Source organism: Spermophilus citellus (genome assembly GCF_964194105.1).
Source record: "Spermophilus citellus genome assembly, chromosome: 4".
NCBI lineage: Eukaryota > Metazoa > Chordata > Mammalia > Rodentia > Sciuridae > Spermophilus > Spermophilus citellus.
This window is the reverse complement of record NC_138185.1, coordinates 10,753,059-10,769,798: the sequence shown is the minus strand read 5'-3', so window position 1 is coordinate 10,769,798 and position 16,740 is coordinate 10,753,059. Positions and strand designations below refer to the sequence as shown.

The 16,740-nt window shown below is 41.7% G+C and overlaps 1 protein-coding gene across 1 annotated transcript in view; it reads right to left on the bottom strand.

The window, feature by feature from the left end:
• The window catches only part of DOK5 (docking protein 5), a 147,083-nt gene that overhangs the window by 72,715 nt on the left and 57,628 nt on the right, over positions 1–16,740 (bottom strand). Inside the window, exon 2 of the mRNA XM_081289687.1 lies at positions 3,660–3,767. Within this exon, the coding sequence (XP_081145813.1) occupies positions 3,660–3,767 (108 nt within the window). The remainder of the gene's footprint in view (positions 1–3,659; positions 3,768–16,740) is intronic.

The following is a 16,740-nucleotide window of genomic DNA, read 5'->3' as shown; positions in this document are numbered from 1 at the left end:
TTACAGTTGCTGGAGTTGTAATGTTGTTGCAATTACAGTTAATCAAATTCAGAGCCATCTGTGACAGCTCAGGGTGTCACACCACGCAGGGGTAAAGAAATGCAAAGTGAATTGTTCCCTGTATGCATTATTCACATATTTATCTCCCAATTTTGCATGGGAGTGCCCTCAGCTACCTTCTCAGTACAGAATGCACTGTTTTAAAAATCCACAATTTTTTATGTTAAAACTTCTTAAAAGAATTAGTCACACAAAATTGGCATTTTTTTTAAAAAAAAATATCTTTAACAATGAAATGGGCTTTCACGAATACTACATATTTCCCACAGGAGGGACTTGTCCACACAGGCCAAGCCACCTCTATATAGATCGAGAGCATGATGTATATTTCCTCATTTGTTTTGGAAATTGCTTTGTTTATATTAGAACACAGTCTGAAGTCTAGTCACGGTGTGCTATTTATAACCTTGGTATTTTATGATCAAGATTCATAAATTACACAGTATTTAGATAAAAAATGCATATCTCAGAATTACTTCGGCTTTTTATATGCCCTCAAGAGATTAATACTAAATGCATCAGATCGGAAAGAGCACAGGAGGGTGAATCGACTACAGCAACTCATCAAGGGCTCCGAGGCTTAATGTAGATAATTCCTCTCCTTCCTAATGCTTTGAACTTTGGTTAATGATCATGACAGATGAAAGAGAGTGTAGCTTACCAAGTTCTCCAAAGATCTGCATACTAAATTCCAAAGCCGGCAGGTAGAAATCTGAATGAGTTTGTCTCCAACCTCCTGTCACTCCTCACACATTCAAGGGAGACTTTTTCAATCCACTTGGGTTTTTCCATTGAACCTGTCCGTCCAACTCTTCCCAGCCCTGGCTTCTTCTACTCTCATTCATTAATGCATCCTATCTCCTCCAAAGCAGAATTCCTTTTCCTATTTTCAGATGCCTCAACTACAGATTTCCTCTGGTGAACTAAATAAATACATGCACACCAACATTTATATGCATTCCGTTTCCTTTATTGATAGTATTCATTGTCTCATTTTAGCCAGTACTTTAAAAAGTGTCTACTAGGTGTTAGATACTAGTAATTGATACTGATGCCCCCCCCCAACATTTACACACACACACACACACACACACACACACACACACACAAAGAAAATCTCCGTCCTTGTGGACCTTATTTCATGTGGACAGGTAACATCTATGTGTGACTACAACAAAAAGTGCCAAGGAGAACAAAGAGCAGAGATTGGAAGAGGAGTGAAGGTGGATTCTACTTTAGATAATGGGGTCAAGGAATGGCCTCACTCAGAGAGGAATGTGAGGAATGCCCTGAAGGAAGTAAGAGAGTAAGCAAGGTGGGTATGGGAGCAGGGGAGGAATTCCAGGAAAGAGGAAAAGCAAGGGTGAGGGTGTGCCTGGCATCTTCTCAGGAAAGCAGGCATCCCAGGTACCTGGAGCAGTCAAATGGGACTGCAGAAAGTGAGGGATGAGGTTAAACTGACAACAGGAGCCAAATCCCATGATCCTAAAGGCCCTGAAAGGACCTGGCTCAGGGATTTGAGGTGGACAGTGTCCTGATGGGATGTAGCACCTGGCAGGCCAGGAATGAGCAGCCCAGTGGTGACAGCAGAGGTTGTTGGAGTGTTTAGTCTCCACGGGTTCTGAACACCAAGCCCGCACCAGGTACTGATGGACTAGATTGGAGGATTCCAAACAGCCGTCCTCACTTCTCTTAGGTATGCCTAGGTCTGTCCAGAGAACACAGTCTGTCTAGCTAGGTTTCTATACTCAGAAAGGTAGTACCGTTGGGACTGGGAAGAATGGGTTATGTTTGAGTGATATCAAAATCACTCCAAAGGGACATAAGGACATCATGGCCATACACTACAATCAGAGAATACAAGGGCAGGATGCTGAATGTAAAGTTAGATACTGGCTGAGGTTCTCAAGAGAAGAGCTGGAGCCTAACTATAACTTCTGGCTACCTAATCTCCATCTTTTTCCAAAAAATGAACAGATACCTGCTTGGGCACTTGGAGTTCCACCCGAGGGCATGACTCTCAAGAAAAACTGCAACAAGGCATTCCCACAGCACCCTTCTACCTTGTTATTAGGTAGGATACTGGGTACCTATGAGATAAGTGGCATGTAACATATCTGGCTCCAAATGACTAGATCCCAGTAATCTCCAGTGTGACAGAAACGAACAGCTTGACTCAAGACTGCTTGTGAAGGTTCACTGGCTTCGTGGATCACTGCTCCTCAGTAATAGATGTGCAGTTCGGCAACTCCTTCCCGAGTGAAAATATCCAGTATATGGAAGATAAATGGTAGAGGTAATCTGGACTCATAATTTAGGTCCTTTCTTTTCTCATGAATGTGCAGATGAGCTCATAAAGCATAGCAAACTCTTTATTTCTCTAATTTGAGAAGCAGTAGAGGGCAACGAGTGTAGCTCCATGGTAGAGCATCTGCCTGGGATGCATGAGGCCCTGAGTTCCATCCCCAGCATGAAGGGTGGCAGGGATATACAGCTATTGCTTTTCACATTGCATAAACAGAGGTGTCAGCACACGCCTTTTATCCGATGCTGTGTAGTCATTACTTCTAAAGAATTTGAGCAAAAGGGAAGCCTGTTCACTTCCCCACCCAGCCAAGGCCTGAGGTAAACAGATCTACTGGCTTCACATAAAATTTTAAATGGCAAAAAATCCTGCCCCAGTGAATTTTCACCAAATGAAGATGAAAGAGTCTTCAAAGTGGGAATCCAAAATCAAAACATTTTATCATAAAAATAACCACAGGTCCTCCATAGAAAGGAGTAGTATTTTCTCAATATGGGAATAACCAGTGCCCGGGAGAGCATTAACCAGACACTCTACACATTTTCATGAAAGAGGAAATACACAGGCCACGTGTTAACAAGGGCCTGAGAAATACTGCCACGTAGCAGGGAAGACTTGCTGAATTTGTGAATCTGAACAGTAAGTAAATCTCATATTTGCCTTAGCACTCTGTTCCTCAATAATACGTTTTAGTTAGTACTATTAGTGATAAAGTTTCACTAAGAAAACTACAAATCTGAATTAACTTTAGTTGTGAGACTTGGAGAAATATACTAATGGGGGTCCTCTTCCCCATCATCTGTCATTGCTCCTTCCCGGCCCTCCCCAAGTGAACAAGTATCTCTTCTGCATCAGGCACTGGGTGAGACACAGGAGATCCACTCCCTCGGGGAGCTTGCTCTTCGGAGGAGGGTCTACGTAAGCAGAAAAATCACATAGCAACATGGTCTTAGAAAGAAAACAACAACACAGAGTAGAAGACCACAAGAGCCACTTTACATGAGTCAATTATTTTAAACAATTAGCAAATAATCATTATTGTAGGAATGGTTTGTCCATGTCAAAAGTACTAGTAGAGGGCTGGGGACATTGCTCAGTTGGTAGAGTGCTTGCCTTGCTGTACAAGACCTTGGGTTCAATTCCCAGCACCACAAAAAAAAACAACAACAACAACAACAAAAAAAAATCACTATTAGGATCTTCGTTAAATAACTTAGATGAGTTTTCAGACTCAATCAATTCAAGTTATCTCCTTGAAAACAGATTTCTCTGAAGCTGCAGCAACAAGTCTTACCTTATGATAACACCTAAAATATGCAGCACGTTCATCGGAAAACTTCTCCAGTCTTTTTGGACCCTTGCTTGAAGCTTTCTTGAACACTAACCAGCATCGTTGATAAATCTGGAACGAAAGACAAAGACTGAGCTGGGCATGTCCAATGACTTAGCTGCTACTATCATTTGCACTTCTTTTCTTTATTTATTTTTTTTAATGTTTTCACCTGTAACATATCCACAAGCCAGAAATTTGAGGTTGCTTTGGGAAAATAAACATTTAAAAACCTATATTATTTCCACAATGGAAAACTATTACTGAAAACAGTTACTGAAATCAAAAGAAAATCATTTGAAGGCAAGTTTCTGGGCCAGCAAACAATTGGATAATCAACACCAACCAGATTCATGCTTAGGAAATTTGGTCAATGCTGAAGGGCTACAAACTAAGGCTGCAGCTCAGATTTTTAAAGGCTATTTGACAAAGACCTTAAATGAATAAGATTTAGACCAGAGGTGGTATGCACTATAACACCAACAAGTTCAGAAGCTGAGGCAGGGGGATTCCAAGTTCAAGGCCAACGTGGGCTACTTAGGAGAACTTGTCTCAAGATTTTAAATACAGGGCTGGGGATGTGGCTCAGTGGATGAACACCCTGGGTTCAATCCCCAGTATTAAACAAATAAATAAATATGGAAGGGGATTTATCCTAGGCAAAGATACAAAGTGCACAAAAGAGAAATTCCATATTCTAGTGCAGCTGTGTGACAATTGTTCAGTCATCATGACAATCTTTGACTATCTTCAAAGCAACACGTGTGGTTTTGTAATTTCTACCCATAAATAAGCTACATGTACTATAATGTATAAGAACCTCTAAAATGAAACAGAACAAAATCTATGTCAAACATTTGGTCATTCAAACCAGAATCAAGTAAATTTAAAATACTATTTACAAGTCTTGCTGGGGCGGTGGGGGGAGTTCTTCTTTGTTAGTATTTGTCTTCGAGGCTTAATATTTTCCATTTTACTCTTCTGTCCCACTAATTATCTTATTTGGTAAGGTAAAAAGAAAGTGGATCCACTCTTCTCTGAAGTTTGATTCTGAATACCGAGGCTTAGCAATGTGCCTGATACCACTAAACAGATGCTAAAATGTTAGCAGTTGTTTATAATGATGAGAAATAGAAACTACTCAATCTTCAACAATAAGGAGTTACAAAGTAAATCATAATACTTCTGTAATATACAATAGAATGTATGTTATTCATCCATAGGGTAACATAGGTAGTTATTATATACAGTAAATATGGTACACAGAAATATAGTAAATAGCAGAATATATTATGATATGCAATACATGATATATGATATATATTTTATATCTATAAGATAACATAGATAGTCGTCATAGAAAAGCCATAATAATGCAGAGAGTATATATAATATGTATTCAGTAAATTATACTACATGTACAATAATGTGAGGGTGGCATTAGGCTTGAAAACTGCAGTCTCACCAGGCACACCTAACAGAGGCCTCCAGTATGGCCTCAGACATGAACAAGTCCTTTCCCCCAACTCTGAGAGAGTGAAGCCTCTGGCAGGCTGTCCTTGGCTGATAAGAGGGAAAGGTGAGAAGTTCAAGGTGGAGACCACCAGACCAGATGTTTCTGACCCCAGGATAAATGATGTCATGGAGAAAGCCAGTGGTAGCTGATAAGGATTGAAAGGGGGGTCAAAAGCCCCCAAATTTAGTATAAATAATAGAGCTAATGAACAGGGATTCAGCCAGACGAAACAAGGATGCACTCGAGCTGGAGAGCCTGATGAGGACCTGGACTGACATTCCCATCACTTGTCCTCATTTTCCTGATCCTCTGCATGATCCTCACTGCTCTCAAACTCTACCGCCTCGTCTGGACCTTGGTGTGAGCCGCAAATTCTCCATATGACCCTCTCCTCAACCGGTTGTCTACCCCACACCAGGAGAAGCTTGCCTTGGTTCCGGACCTGATCACAGCAGTCTGAGTGAATGTGCATCTGCTGGACGTAAGTCTAAGGCTTAAGACTTTTGAACTTAGCATCCAGAGGGAAAGCCTGTCATTAGCCTGTCATGATGAAGTGTGTTTGCAGTGCTTAGAATTAATTAATCTAGAATTGTTTGCTATGAATTGATTATGTCTATTGCAGTGCCTAGCATTAAGGATTGTTGTTTTCCTGAATAAGAACCTATAGAGTGAAATTGTATTGAGTGATTTGAGTGAATAAAGCATTGAAAAGGGCAGAAGCACGTGGACATTCATTATTTCTCCCCCTTGACTACATACGTCGCAATTTTGCCCCCTCGCGACAAATACATATGTTATCCAGCAACAGAATAACATAGGCAGCTCCCCTGAAATAAGTTCCAGAAGGAATTTCTAATGACATGAGAGAGTTCATAATATGCCATGGGGAAAGCAGAATATAAAACTTTATTTATGCCATGATCTCCACTATACTCAAATGTATGAAAAAAGACAAAACATACACCAATGTTAACAATGTTTTCTCTGGGTCATGAGAATAGATTTGGGGTTTTGTTTGTTAGTTTTTGTTTGGTTTAATAAAAGTTAATGCTGTAATTAAATAGAAGAGACTTCTGTTATTTCTTAAATACCCAGAGGTAAGAGTGTAATTAACGCCAATTCTATTAGCTTTCATCCTGCAGAGCTACTGAATCCACCCAGGGATATTAAAACATAGACTAAGGTGGAAAAGCAGCTGAGTGAGAAAGAATAACCTTTCACCAAATGGTGCAAGAGCCCGTGCACACCCACAGGAGAAGTGAGGGCCAGACAACCCCACCTTGACTGGAACACTCAAAGGCTCCTTATGCAAAAAGTAACTGAAAACGGACTTAAATATAAAATAAAAGTACAGACATTTTTAGGTAAAAGAAATGCTGGAAGAAGAATACTTCAACTCGATGTCAGAACCATTCCCAAAGAAGACTTGCTAAAATGGACCTCATGAAAATTAAAAACTCGTATATGGAAGACCCCTTTACAAGGATGAAAACACAAAGGCAGAGACTGGGAGAAAATATTTGCAAGCCAGATGTGACCCAGGAGGTCACATTATTTATGGAGTAGATAAATAACTCTCAAATCTCAACATTAAAAAATTAAAACAGGATAAGTCCAAATGATCAAAAGCCATGAAAAGACATTTCATCAAAGAGATACAAAGAATCCCAAAGCACATGCAAGATGTCCAATGTCACCACCAATGGGGAAGCGTAAACTGAAACTCCATGAGGTGTCACTGTATAATTGTCAGATTGGCTGAAATGATGACAACAATGGTACTGCCACCAAATACTGAGAAGGATGTGGAGAAAATGGATCGCCCATACACTGTTGGTGGGAACGTAAAATGGTGCTACTTCTCTGAAAAACAAGTGGTATTTTCTTGAAAAGAACCACACAAGCCACAGATGACCAGCAGCTGCACTCAGGAACTGAAAACACAGAAATCCCAATTGTAGCCTTCCAAAACATCTGCATATGAGCGTCCACAGCAGTCTTGTTCATAACAAAACCCAGTAACAGCCCATATGCCCTTCAATAGGTGAATGGTTCAATGGTACAGCCATACCTTGAAATATTGCTTATCAATAAAATATATGAGCGACTGACAGATGCAACAACTGGAATGGTTCTCCAGAGACCTGCACTGAGGGGGGAAGACAAAAAGTAAACCCAGTGGATTACAGTTTTTGCAATGCTTAGATGGAACCCAAGGCCTTGCGCCTGCTAGGCTACACTCCAAGGCCTATCCACCATCCTTACAAAATTATAGACATGGGAGACAGATCCATGGTTGTTGAAGACCATGGATGAGGCCTATGAAGAGAAGTAGGTATGGCTCTGAAGGGTCAACCTGTGGGACTGTCATGGTGAGGAACTTATATATCTCTAGTGTATCAACATCAATCCTGTTTGTGGTATTGTACTGTTATTTATGGAAGACGTTACTACCAGAGAAACTGGGTCAAGGGTACCAGATCGTTGTGTAGTATTTCTTATCACTAAATTTAATCTACAATTATCTCAGAGTAAAATGTTGAATGAAACTTTTTAAGTGAAAAGATGCAGAGATATTTAACTGTACTTTAGCCTAATCTATTAACCATCCTCCATACTCTTCTCGGGTCCTGTTTGTTTTATCATCAGATCACAGTCTAATTAACCACCAGACTAAGTAACTTGAAGAAGGCAAGTTATGAGAGCCATTGGTAAGAGTTCAAGAAGAAAGCCCTCGTTGGGGAGGAGACCCAGCCATAAACATCTGCATCCCCAGTGGCAGACTTAGCAAAGAGTCTAATCAACCCCACTTACCTCTGAGGAACATGAGACAATGGCTCTCTGGATGGTGTGCCACTACCAGAGGATAGAATTAAACAGGACTGACTGTCACCCTGCTTGTTCAAATAAAGGGTATGAGAAATGACCTTCTCACTATCATTCCATGATTGGCGACCTCTTTTGAATCTGCCCCTGAGAATAGATTCAGAAACCAAACATTCTAAAGGTATGCAAAAATATGCCCACTATAAAAAAATATTTTCTCTAAGAAAGTTATTTTCAATTTCCTAATTATGTCTCAATATTCAAGCCAAATTTTTAATGAGAACATTTCTGACTTTAAAAAAAAAAATTGTTCATTTTCTCCTCAGTTGGATCAGGATTTGCCTGGCTTCTTTCCAAGGGCTGCATCAATGCAGACTGAAGATTCCTCAACTTCAGCACGTCTACCTTTGATCCATCTGTTTTAAGTTTGGGGGACTTCTGCTTCTCACATTTTGTTTTTCTTTTGTTTTATTAAGCAGCAGGGACAAAAGTGCAATGTTACAGTCAAATAAGAACAAAAATATCATCACATCCATTCATATCCAGCCTGGCTAGAAAGTCACCATGGAAGGAATTAGAACATGTCAGTTTATTGGCAGGATGATGATAAGGAACACTCATGTTTGGTTTATGAAAAGGTGGCTCAGGTTGTCAAACTACAACACACAAGCACACGGCAGTGAAGGAGTCTGCAGAGGGGCCGAGAGTGGCTTCTGCCATCAAGATTCCTCCTTGGTGCTGTCAGCCATCACATACTGGTGACTCTGAGTGTGGCCCAGTGTCACTCAAGATAACTGGTAACTCTGCAGCTCTCTAGTGCTGAGCCAAGATCCAGCAACTCAGAAGCTCAACTTGGGGTAAGGCCAGACAAATTTGTCTTCAACACGTTCTCTAAGCATTTTATTTTTAATTTACAAGCCAGCACCATAAATATTCATAAAGTACCTTCAGACAATGCTGTCTCTCTCTCTATTTCTCTCTCTCAACTGGTGACAAGGAATTCTCCAGCAAGTGTTTCAAGATGAGGCCCGCTGAGACCAGGATTTCCAACAAGGGTTCCAACAAGGGGCATATGGAGGTGTTTGAAATAGAGCAGTGTGAGATGCCATTTCGAGTTTGAGAGACAGGCACTTAAGGCGAATGCAGTCTTTTGTGCTAAAGTCACATTTTCTTTTTTTTTTTTAAAAAAAAAAGAGAGAGGAAAGGAAGAGAGAGAGAGAGAGAGAGAGAGAGAGAGAGAGAGAGAGAGAGAGAATTTATTTATTTATTTTAGTTCTCGGCGGACACAACATCTTTGTTGGTATGTGGTGCTGAGGATCGAACCCAGGCCGCACGCATGCCAGGCAAACGCGCTACGGCTTGAGCCACATCCCCAGCCCCTAAAGTCACATTTTCGACTGCTGCCACACTCCGGCCTAGGAACCCTGGGAATGCCACCTCCCAGCCGAATCCTAAATACTTTGGTATTGCTTAGAGGACTCACCAATCATGGAAACATGCACAGACTAGCTGGATGAACAGACTTTGTTTCAAAGGATGACAATTTGGAAACAATCCCATCCCATTTGATTTAACAGTTCAAAACAGATTTTTCAATAAATTCATTTTAACTTTCTTCTTCCTATTTAACAAATCTACTTAACATCCATATTATTATTTAGTTAACGTTTTCAACTGACTTTTTAACTAACAGATGTTTTCACTTATAAGAACCTTTTACCTATCCTATTATGAACTGGCCATAATACACCTTTGGAGAACTCAATGGCAGAAAAATTTTCATATAGAGATATCTCAGATATTGAAATTTGGGACCAGAGAAACTTTATGTACTAGAGAGCTGTCCCATGCTATGTAAGGTATTTGGCAGCCTCTCTGCTAAATGCCATAGTAACACCATCTCTGACCCCTTTAAACAACCAAAATTGTTTCCAGACATTGCCAAATAGCTCCTTCTGGGGGGCAAAATCAGAACCACAGCTTTAGATATGTGCATACAGATCTGAGGCTTCACACTTAGGGAACATGAGGCTCTGTGAATATCTTCAAAGTAGTGATTAGGACAAGTCAGTCTACACAAGCCACTGCCAAAGCTCACACACAGAAGCATGCCACCCAGTTCCAACACCCTGCGTGGGCAAGCAGCAGAGTTAGTGGTACATGAAAATCTCATTCAGTGTGGATTTTGCTGTTAGGGATGGTAAATTATTATATTTAATTTTCAGCCTTAAATTCTCACTAATCCAAATATAATTTGCTTTGCTTCCGTTTTCTGTTCCTGTCTCTAAAGTTTGATATTCTTGCTGGGGATGGTGACACAGGCCTGTAATCCCAGTGAGTCAGGAGGCTGAGGCAGGAAGATTGCAAGCATGAGACCAGCCTCAGCAACTTCGCCAGACTCTATCTCTGTGACCTTTGATGAATATAAAAACCTGCTTGATTAAAGCATACTTGTTTTAATCTCCAGAATGGTTTTTAAAAAGGAAAAAAAAAATCTCAATATCCATTAATGATTGCTTAGTCTGGTTTAAAATATCTAACATTATCATTGGTTTCTTTTTTTCTACCAAAGAATATTCTGGCAGGTTCACCAAGATTTCTACTGCCAAGGAGCAGCTGAAACAATGAAGAGTATGCCTAAGCATTTGTAATATTATTAGCAGTCCATCACAATGTCACAAACAGTCCAGTTATACTTCTGCAGGATGCACAGTTACAAAGATAAATAGAAAGCAAATTTGAGTCACAAAATTCTGCTAAAAGAAAACAGTATACTGTCTCCATGTGAGCAGGAGAAAAGAGGAAAATCTGGGTGAAGATTGACCTTTGGTCTTTACTAGGGTCTACTCCAAGTGTCAGCAAACTATATGAAGGGCCAGGTAGGAAATACTTCTGTCTTCAAGAGCACTGAGGTCTTCAATGCAGCCACCCAACTCCTGGGACACAGCATGAAAGTGGCCACAGGACATATGTAAATGAATGAGTGCAATAAAACTGTATTTACAAAATTAAGCAGTGGGCCATGGTTTCTAACTGCGGGTCTGTGGAAGAATTTCTCAACTCTGTGCATTTTAAACATAAAAATCTGCTTGACGAGTTATGTCCTGGGGGGGACCAGGAGCAAACACGCATCATGTGAGAACCCCATATATTCCACATCTCCTCACAAGCCAAAATTTTACTTCAATAAAACTGTATTTAAGTGTTGACCTGAGGCTTTCCCACACCCTGCCACCAAATGTTGAGTCTCCTTGTGGACAGCAGGGGAATCACTGTGCTACCGTTAATGGGGTGGCCTCTGAAGAGCATGTTCTCATGGAGACCTGGGTATCCCAGATCTAGTCATGGGACATAACTCATGCTATGAAATCAGAGCACACACTGGGGGAAAGGTAGGTACAACTGTCTTCCAATTCACAGCATTCCTTTCTGTCTTCACGTGAACTTTCTCACCTCCAAGCATTCTCCCCAAGCTCTAAAAATTCATCCTCAGCCACAGAATGCTGACCTAGCATCTTTCTCATATTCCAGACTCATGTTCTTCAACTCTCCAAAGCAAATCAACATGTTAGTACCAGTGATTGGCACCGGCTGAATGTTTTCTCTATGCTGCAGAATGCTGAGCCCTGTGTGTGCATTTCAATGAATCCTCCCAATAATCCTATGAGGCAGGTGCTAGTCCTGTCTCTATTTTACAGATGAGAAAGTTTTAGCAATAGTAAGGTTAAACATCTTACTGAGGGTTCACAAGCTCACTGAAACAAGCAAGCCAGGAGTCCCGTTTGGGTTTGCTTGATTCTGAAAAACAAGCTCTTAACCATTACTCCAGGATTTTTCCAGAAAAGTTAAAATCCCAGGGTTGCAAAAACTCATCCTGAGGGTCGAGCCATCTGTGAGAAGTTTATTTTCATGCTTATCGTAATCAAAAGAGAGACATCTCATTGTGGCCATATGCTCTTTCATCTGGATGACTACTTTATAGCTAATCTATTTCAGTGTGGCATTTGCATTTGTGATTTTAAGATGGCTGGCACCAAGTGTTCACCTACAGTAATCGTTTTTGAGGGAGATTCTGAAATTGGGGTCTTAGACCTTGAACCAGGACTCCAAGGTCTACTGGGAATTTGTAAGAAGCATTTTCCCCTTAAGTAAAAAACATATTCAATATCCTTGACAGAAACGTAAAAGCCCAAGGATTATTAACAACATTAGAAGTATCTCACGCCATGTCTCTGCTCTTCTTGGCTTCTTGTGCCTTTCTAACTATTAGTCTGCTGGATTTCCTTAGACACAGGGGCAGCAAACTAGAGTCCAGGCCGATAGACTGACTCCTTGCCCACCACCTAGAGCTTCCAGTCCTGCTCCATGAGCACCTGTTCCTCCCCTCTGGCTCCTGCTGCCCTCCAGGACTCATGCTACCCTCTTTTCCCTTTGGGGCTATGAAATGCCATAGTCCAGGGACTCCCCAGTAGCCCCAGAAAACAGTGTAGGTTGATAACATCCTGAGGTCAAGGCAGGTCTTCATCAAAGAGAGACAGGAAATAGGAGTGAGCCCAGCACGAATCTCCTCCCCATTCTGTCTGCCATTGACTGCAAAATTCTGCATCTATGGCATAAGAGCCCAAGATGTTGAAGGCCTCTGAAGGATCCTGCCGTGGTAGGATGTGAGAGGCAGGTACGTGAAGAGAACGAGAGGGAGCTCTCTGACATCTCTGAGCCCTAACTGGTAGGCTGCTGCCAAACCTACTTTCTAAAACAATGAGTTGGGTCAGAATCATGTACTTTATAAAGGAAAAAGGAAAATCTTCTAATGAGTGAACAGCATGATCATGCCTATCATCCTATGTACCTTTCATTTGTAAGAGAAGAAATGCTAATTTGGAGAAGAACACCCTGTGGATAGCAAGGTGCATTTTAAATTCACTGCAAAGAAAGACACTAGCAAAAAAAAATGTATAATTAATCTTAAAATAAAATATGTACACAGAGGATTAAAAATACTTAGGAAATATCCACAGGCAATCACTTAGCCGTGGTGACCCTTTACTGAGCACAACCTTTCCAGAGAATTTTGTGCACACTTCTACCCAAAAATACTCTTTCCAGGAAATCCTCCCCAAGAAAATAATATGGAAATATGTGGGAAGAGGGTTCTGTGGAGTAATAACTGGAAATTCTCTAAATGTTCCAGAGGATGGATATCTTCAATTAATATGGCATGTCTGTAAACTGGAAATGGCCATCATTAAAAAATGATGTTGCAAAATAATATCTGTAGCATAGAAAATGCTATTACCAAATTATTATCAAGTATAAAAAGGATACTTTCCCTGCATTTTAATATGTTTCTCCTCTAGTATACACACACACACACACACACACACACACACGGAATTTTAGAGAAAAATCTGTGCTTCATTGGAAAGCTATGGATTCTCTGGCCTAATCCTTCCCAGCATTACCTGCTTCTGATTCTGTTGAAGGTATTCATTCTACAGTTCCATAAATGGTAGATAACTGATAACAATGCAAAATAATTCCCATCCATAAAGATGCAAATTATGTCCCATTCACACAGGTTTGATTGACTTCCTCACATCCCACTGCCCATGAAGCTGGATCCGCCTCCTTTCAAACGCGCATTCACTGTCTGGCTACACACATGCATGAGTCCTTTAGAGTACGCTGTGAGCTGATTATAATAGTCTGCTTTGTTCCCTCATTTAATTAACAGTTATGTAGAATCCTGAACACATGTTCATTCTACATGTGTGTTGCAGTCACAATTTCACCTGCTATGAAAACCATCTCTTAACACAAACCACAAGTCACGGAGGTCTGTGAATCTTCCCTCTAGCCAAACCTGGAATGTTTGTACTTCTCTGCAGGGGGCTGATGCCCTAACTAAACCACCACTTTCTGCTTCTCAGAGTGTCCTCTACTTCAATCCTGCCGCTTCCATCCATTTTCTACATGATATCTGGGGCCACCTTTGAAACATTACTGATCACTTTGGTGCTCTTCTTGCTGCCAAGTGCTTTTAGGGCAAAACCCCATGCCCTGACAAGACACTGCAGACCCTGGGAGAACTGGCTACCTTATCACATTATTGTCCTGCTTTCTTCACCACATATTCTTCATGTAGAAGTATATATGTAAACAGGCATAGTAAATATGCAGTTTTTAGTCTAATCAAAAAAGCAATTGTATTGTGCCAGGCCAGGGTCATTTTCCCAGTACTGCAAAGTAATGATAATAATACTTTATTATGGAACAACTCTGATGGAATCAGTATCTGCCAGGAACTCGACACAGAGAAAGCCCACCCTCTCGGTGCAGCGGTTCCAGGGCACAGAACACAAGCACTGCAAGGGCACATTGTGTCTCTGTTCCCCTGTCTCCCCGGTGGCCTAGTTCTCCAGGTGGACAGCATGGGAAGAAAAAGGTGAGTTGCAAAGCTGCAGAGAGAAGCCACAAGCACTTGTGTGCCTTTGATGGCTTCCATTTTTAACCTGCCTTGTAGAGAAACAAGCCAAACAGCCGCTGGAGAGCTGAAGAACTTGGTGAGTATTCCATTCAAAAACCAAATTGGAGCTGATATCGTTCACTCATTCATCCAATAAATATTCACTGGGCTCCTGCCAGGTGCCAGGCATGGTTCAGGCATAAGGGATTCGATTGCAAACAAAACAGGGGGCAAATCCACTCCTCCAATGGGCTTATGATCAATAAGATAGCTATGTCACAAGCACACAGGTGCACAGCACATGTATGTGTACACGCATGTGCATTCTATACTATGTAGATAATTTGGCATGCAGAGACAGGCACCATGGAGGAGGATAAACCAAGGAAAGGCATAGGAATTACTAATGGCGGGCAGGAGACCTGAAAGGTGATGGCTGAACCAAGAGCTGAAACACACAAGGGACTGAACAGATGGATGTGGGGCAGAGGGCTGGAGGCAGAGGAAGCAGCTGAGACTGACCATGCCAGGTGTGCAGAGCGGGCCAGGCCCTGCTCTGAATCACTCTTTGATGTACAGAACAGCAGTTCTCAGGCTGTGCCTGCCCTGAGTTACTCTGTTTCATAAAGCAGTGGCTTGCCGTGAGCTACTCCATTCTGAGTGCCAAGGAAGAACAACTTCATACCTTGTTCCTACAAGGAAACAAACACCATCTGCCCAGCACCACCGTAAGATACAAATTGATAAGTAACTTATTTGTGCCAACTTATCAAACTAAATCAAGGAGTACCTGCCATGTGGACATCCCAAACCATATCAGGAACACGGGGCACAGGAACTGATCAACCTTACCAGATGAGAACCTCTCATTGGAAATCTCAGGAAGCCCCTGAGACTGAATACGGAGGTACTTTGCTGGGTCCTGGAAAATCATCACAGCAACAAACCTCTGATTTCCTGTCCCTATCGGGCTTTGGCCCATTACGGTTTCTCCTGCCTGTGATGATCACGAATGGCCCGCTCCACATTGACACTCCGCAACTGAAACTGCCATCCTCAGACCCCTCTACTTTGACAACTCTGTGGAACTGGGTCACCTGAGCACCTGCACTGACTCTTTGCTCTCCCGTCTCTCTTCCTGTGCTCTGGGCTCAGCATCCTGCAACCTGGGGCCACTTTGGCCCTTTCTTAGTCTTTCTGTGGCCTGTTTATATATCAGTGAGTGATTAGGTACGACTTGACTATTTAGATATTAAAAATTAAGACTGGAATAAAAGAACTTCCGTTTGCCTGACTTGACCACCAGGCGACCCACAAGTATTCAGTCAACTGCCACTGCTCAAAGTGGGCTGCCCATGAACTTTTGTGATTCAATACATACTGACATTGTGGAGAGATGCAACCATGCTTCGTCTATGTTAATGACAGCACGATCATGACACCTGGCATGCTGATGGAACGAGGAGGTCAGCAGGTGAGGGGCAGGCTGCCAGGTATGGGGAGGGTTGGGCTGGGCAGGCCTCATGGGTCTGACCTTGGCTTTTTCTCTGAGTGTTACAAGAAATGAGCTGGAGAGTCCCGAATGGGAGAGATACAACCTGAGTGTATCAGGTGCACCGTGGAGCAGAACAGCAGAAGCAGGACAGCTGTCTTAGAGAATGGTACAAAGTGCCACCCAGGCAGGGGGCCGGGGCCGGGGCTGGGGCCAGGGTGGGGGGGTGGCGGGGGTGACTTGCCAAGATGGAAGAGGAGCAGTGTTCAGAATCTGAATGTATTTTGAAAATTCAGTCAACAGGATTTACTGATGGTACTGGATACAAGGGTGAGAATAAGAGTCAAGAGGATTCCAAGATTTTTAACTCTAGCAGGTGGAATGATGAAGTTTCAGAGGCTGAGGAAGCCTGGAAAAGGCCAAGTAAAGTAGAAGTTGTGGAATTCAATGAAGGACATATTAGATGTGTCATGCCTAGTAAACACCTAATTACGCATAATGAACAGGCAGGTATGTACACACTATCTGCATAGGCCTGTATATATAAGGTTTTTAGTTTTACTATCTTCTCTATAAGGCTGTCTTAAAAAACTGGATAAATTAATACCCTTAAAGAACTTAGCATATTTCTTGGTATGCAAGTAAGTGTTCCAGAGTGGTTAGCAGCTCATACTGTCCAATCAGGTGATCACATGTATGTAAACAAGGACAACATACACTAATTTTCCTTCATTTGTTCATTAGT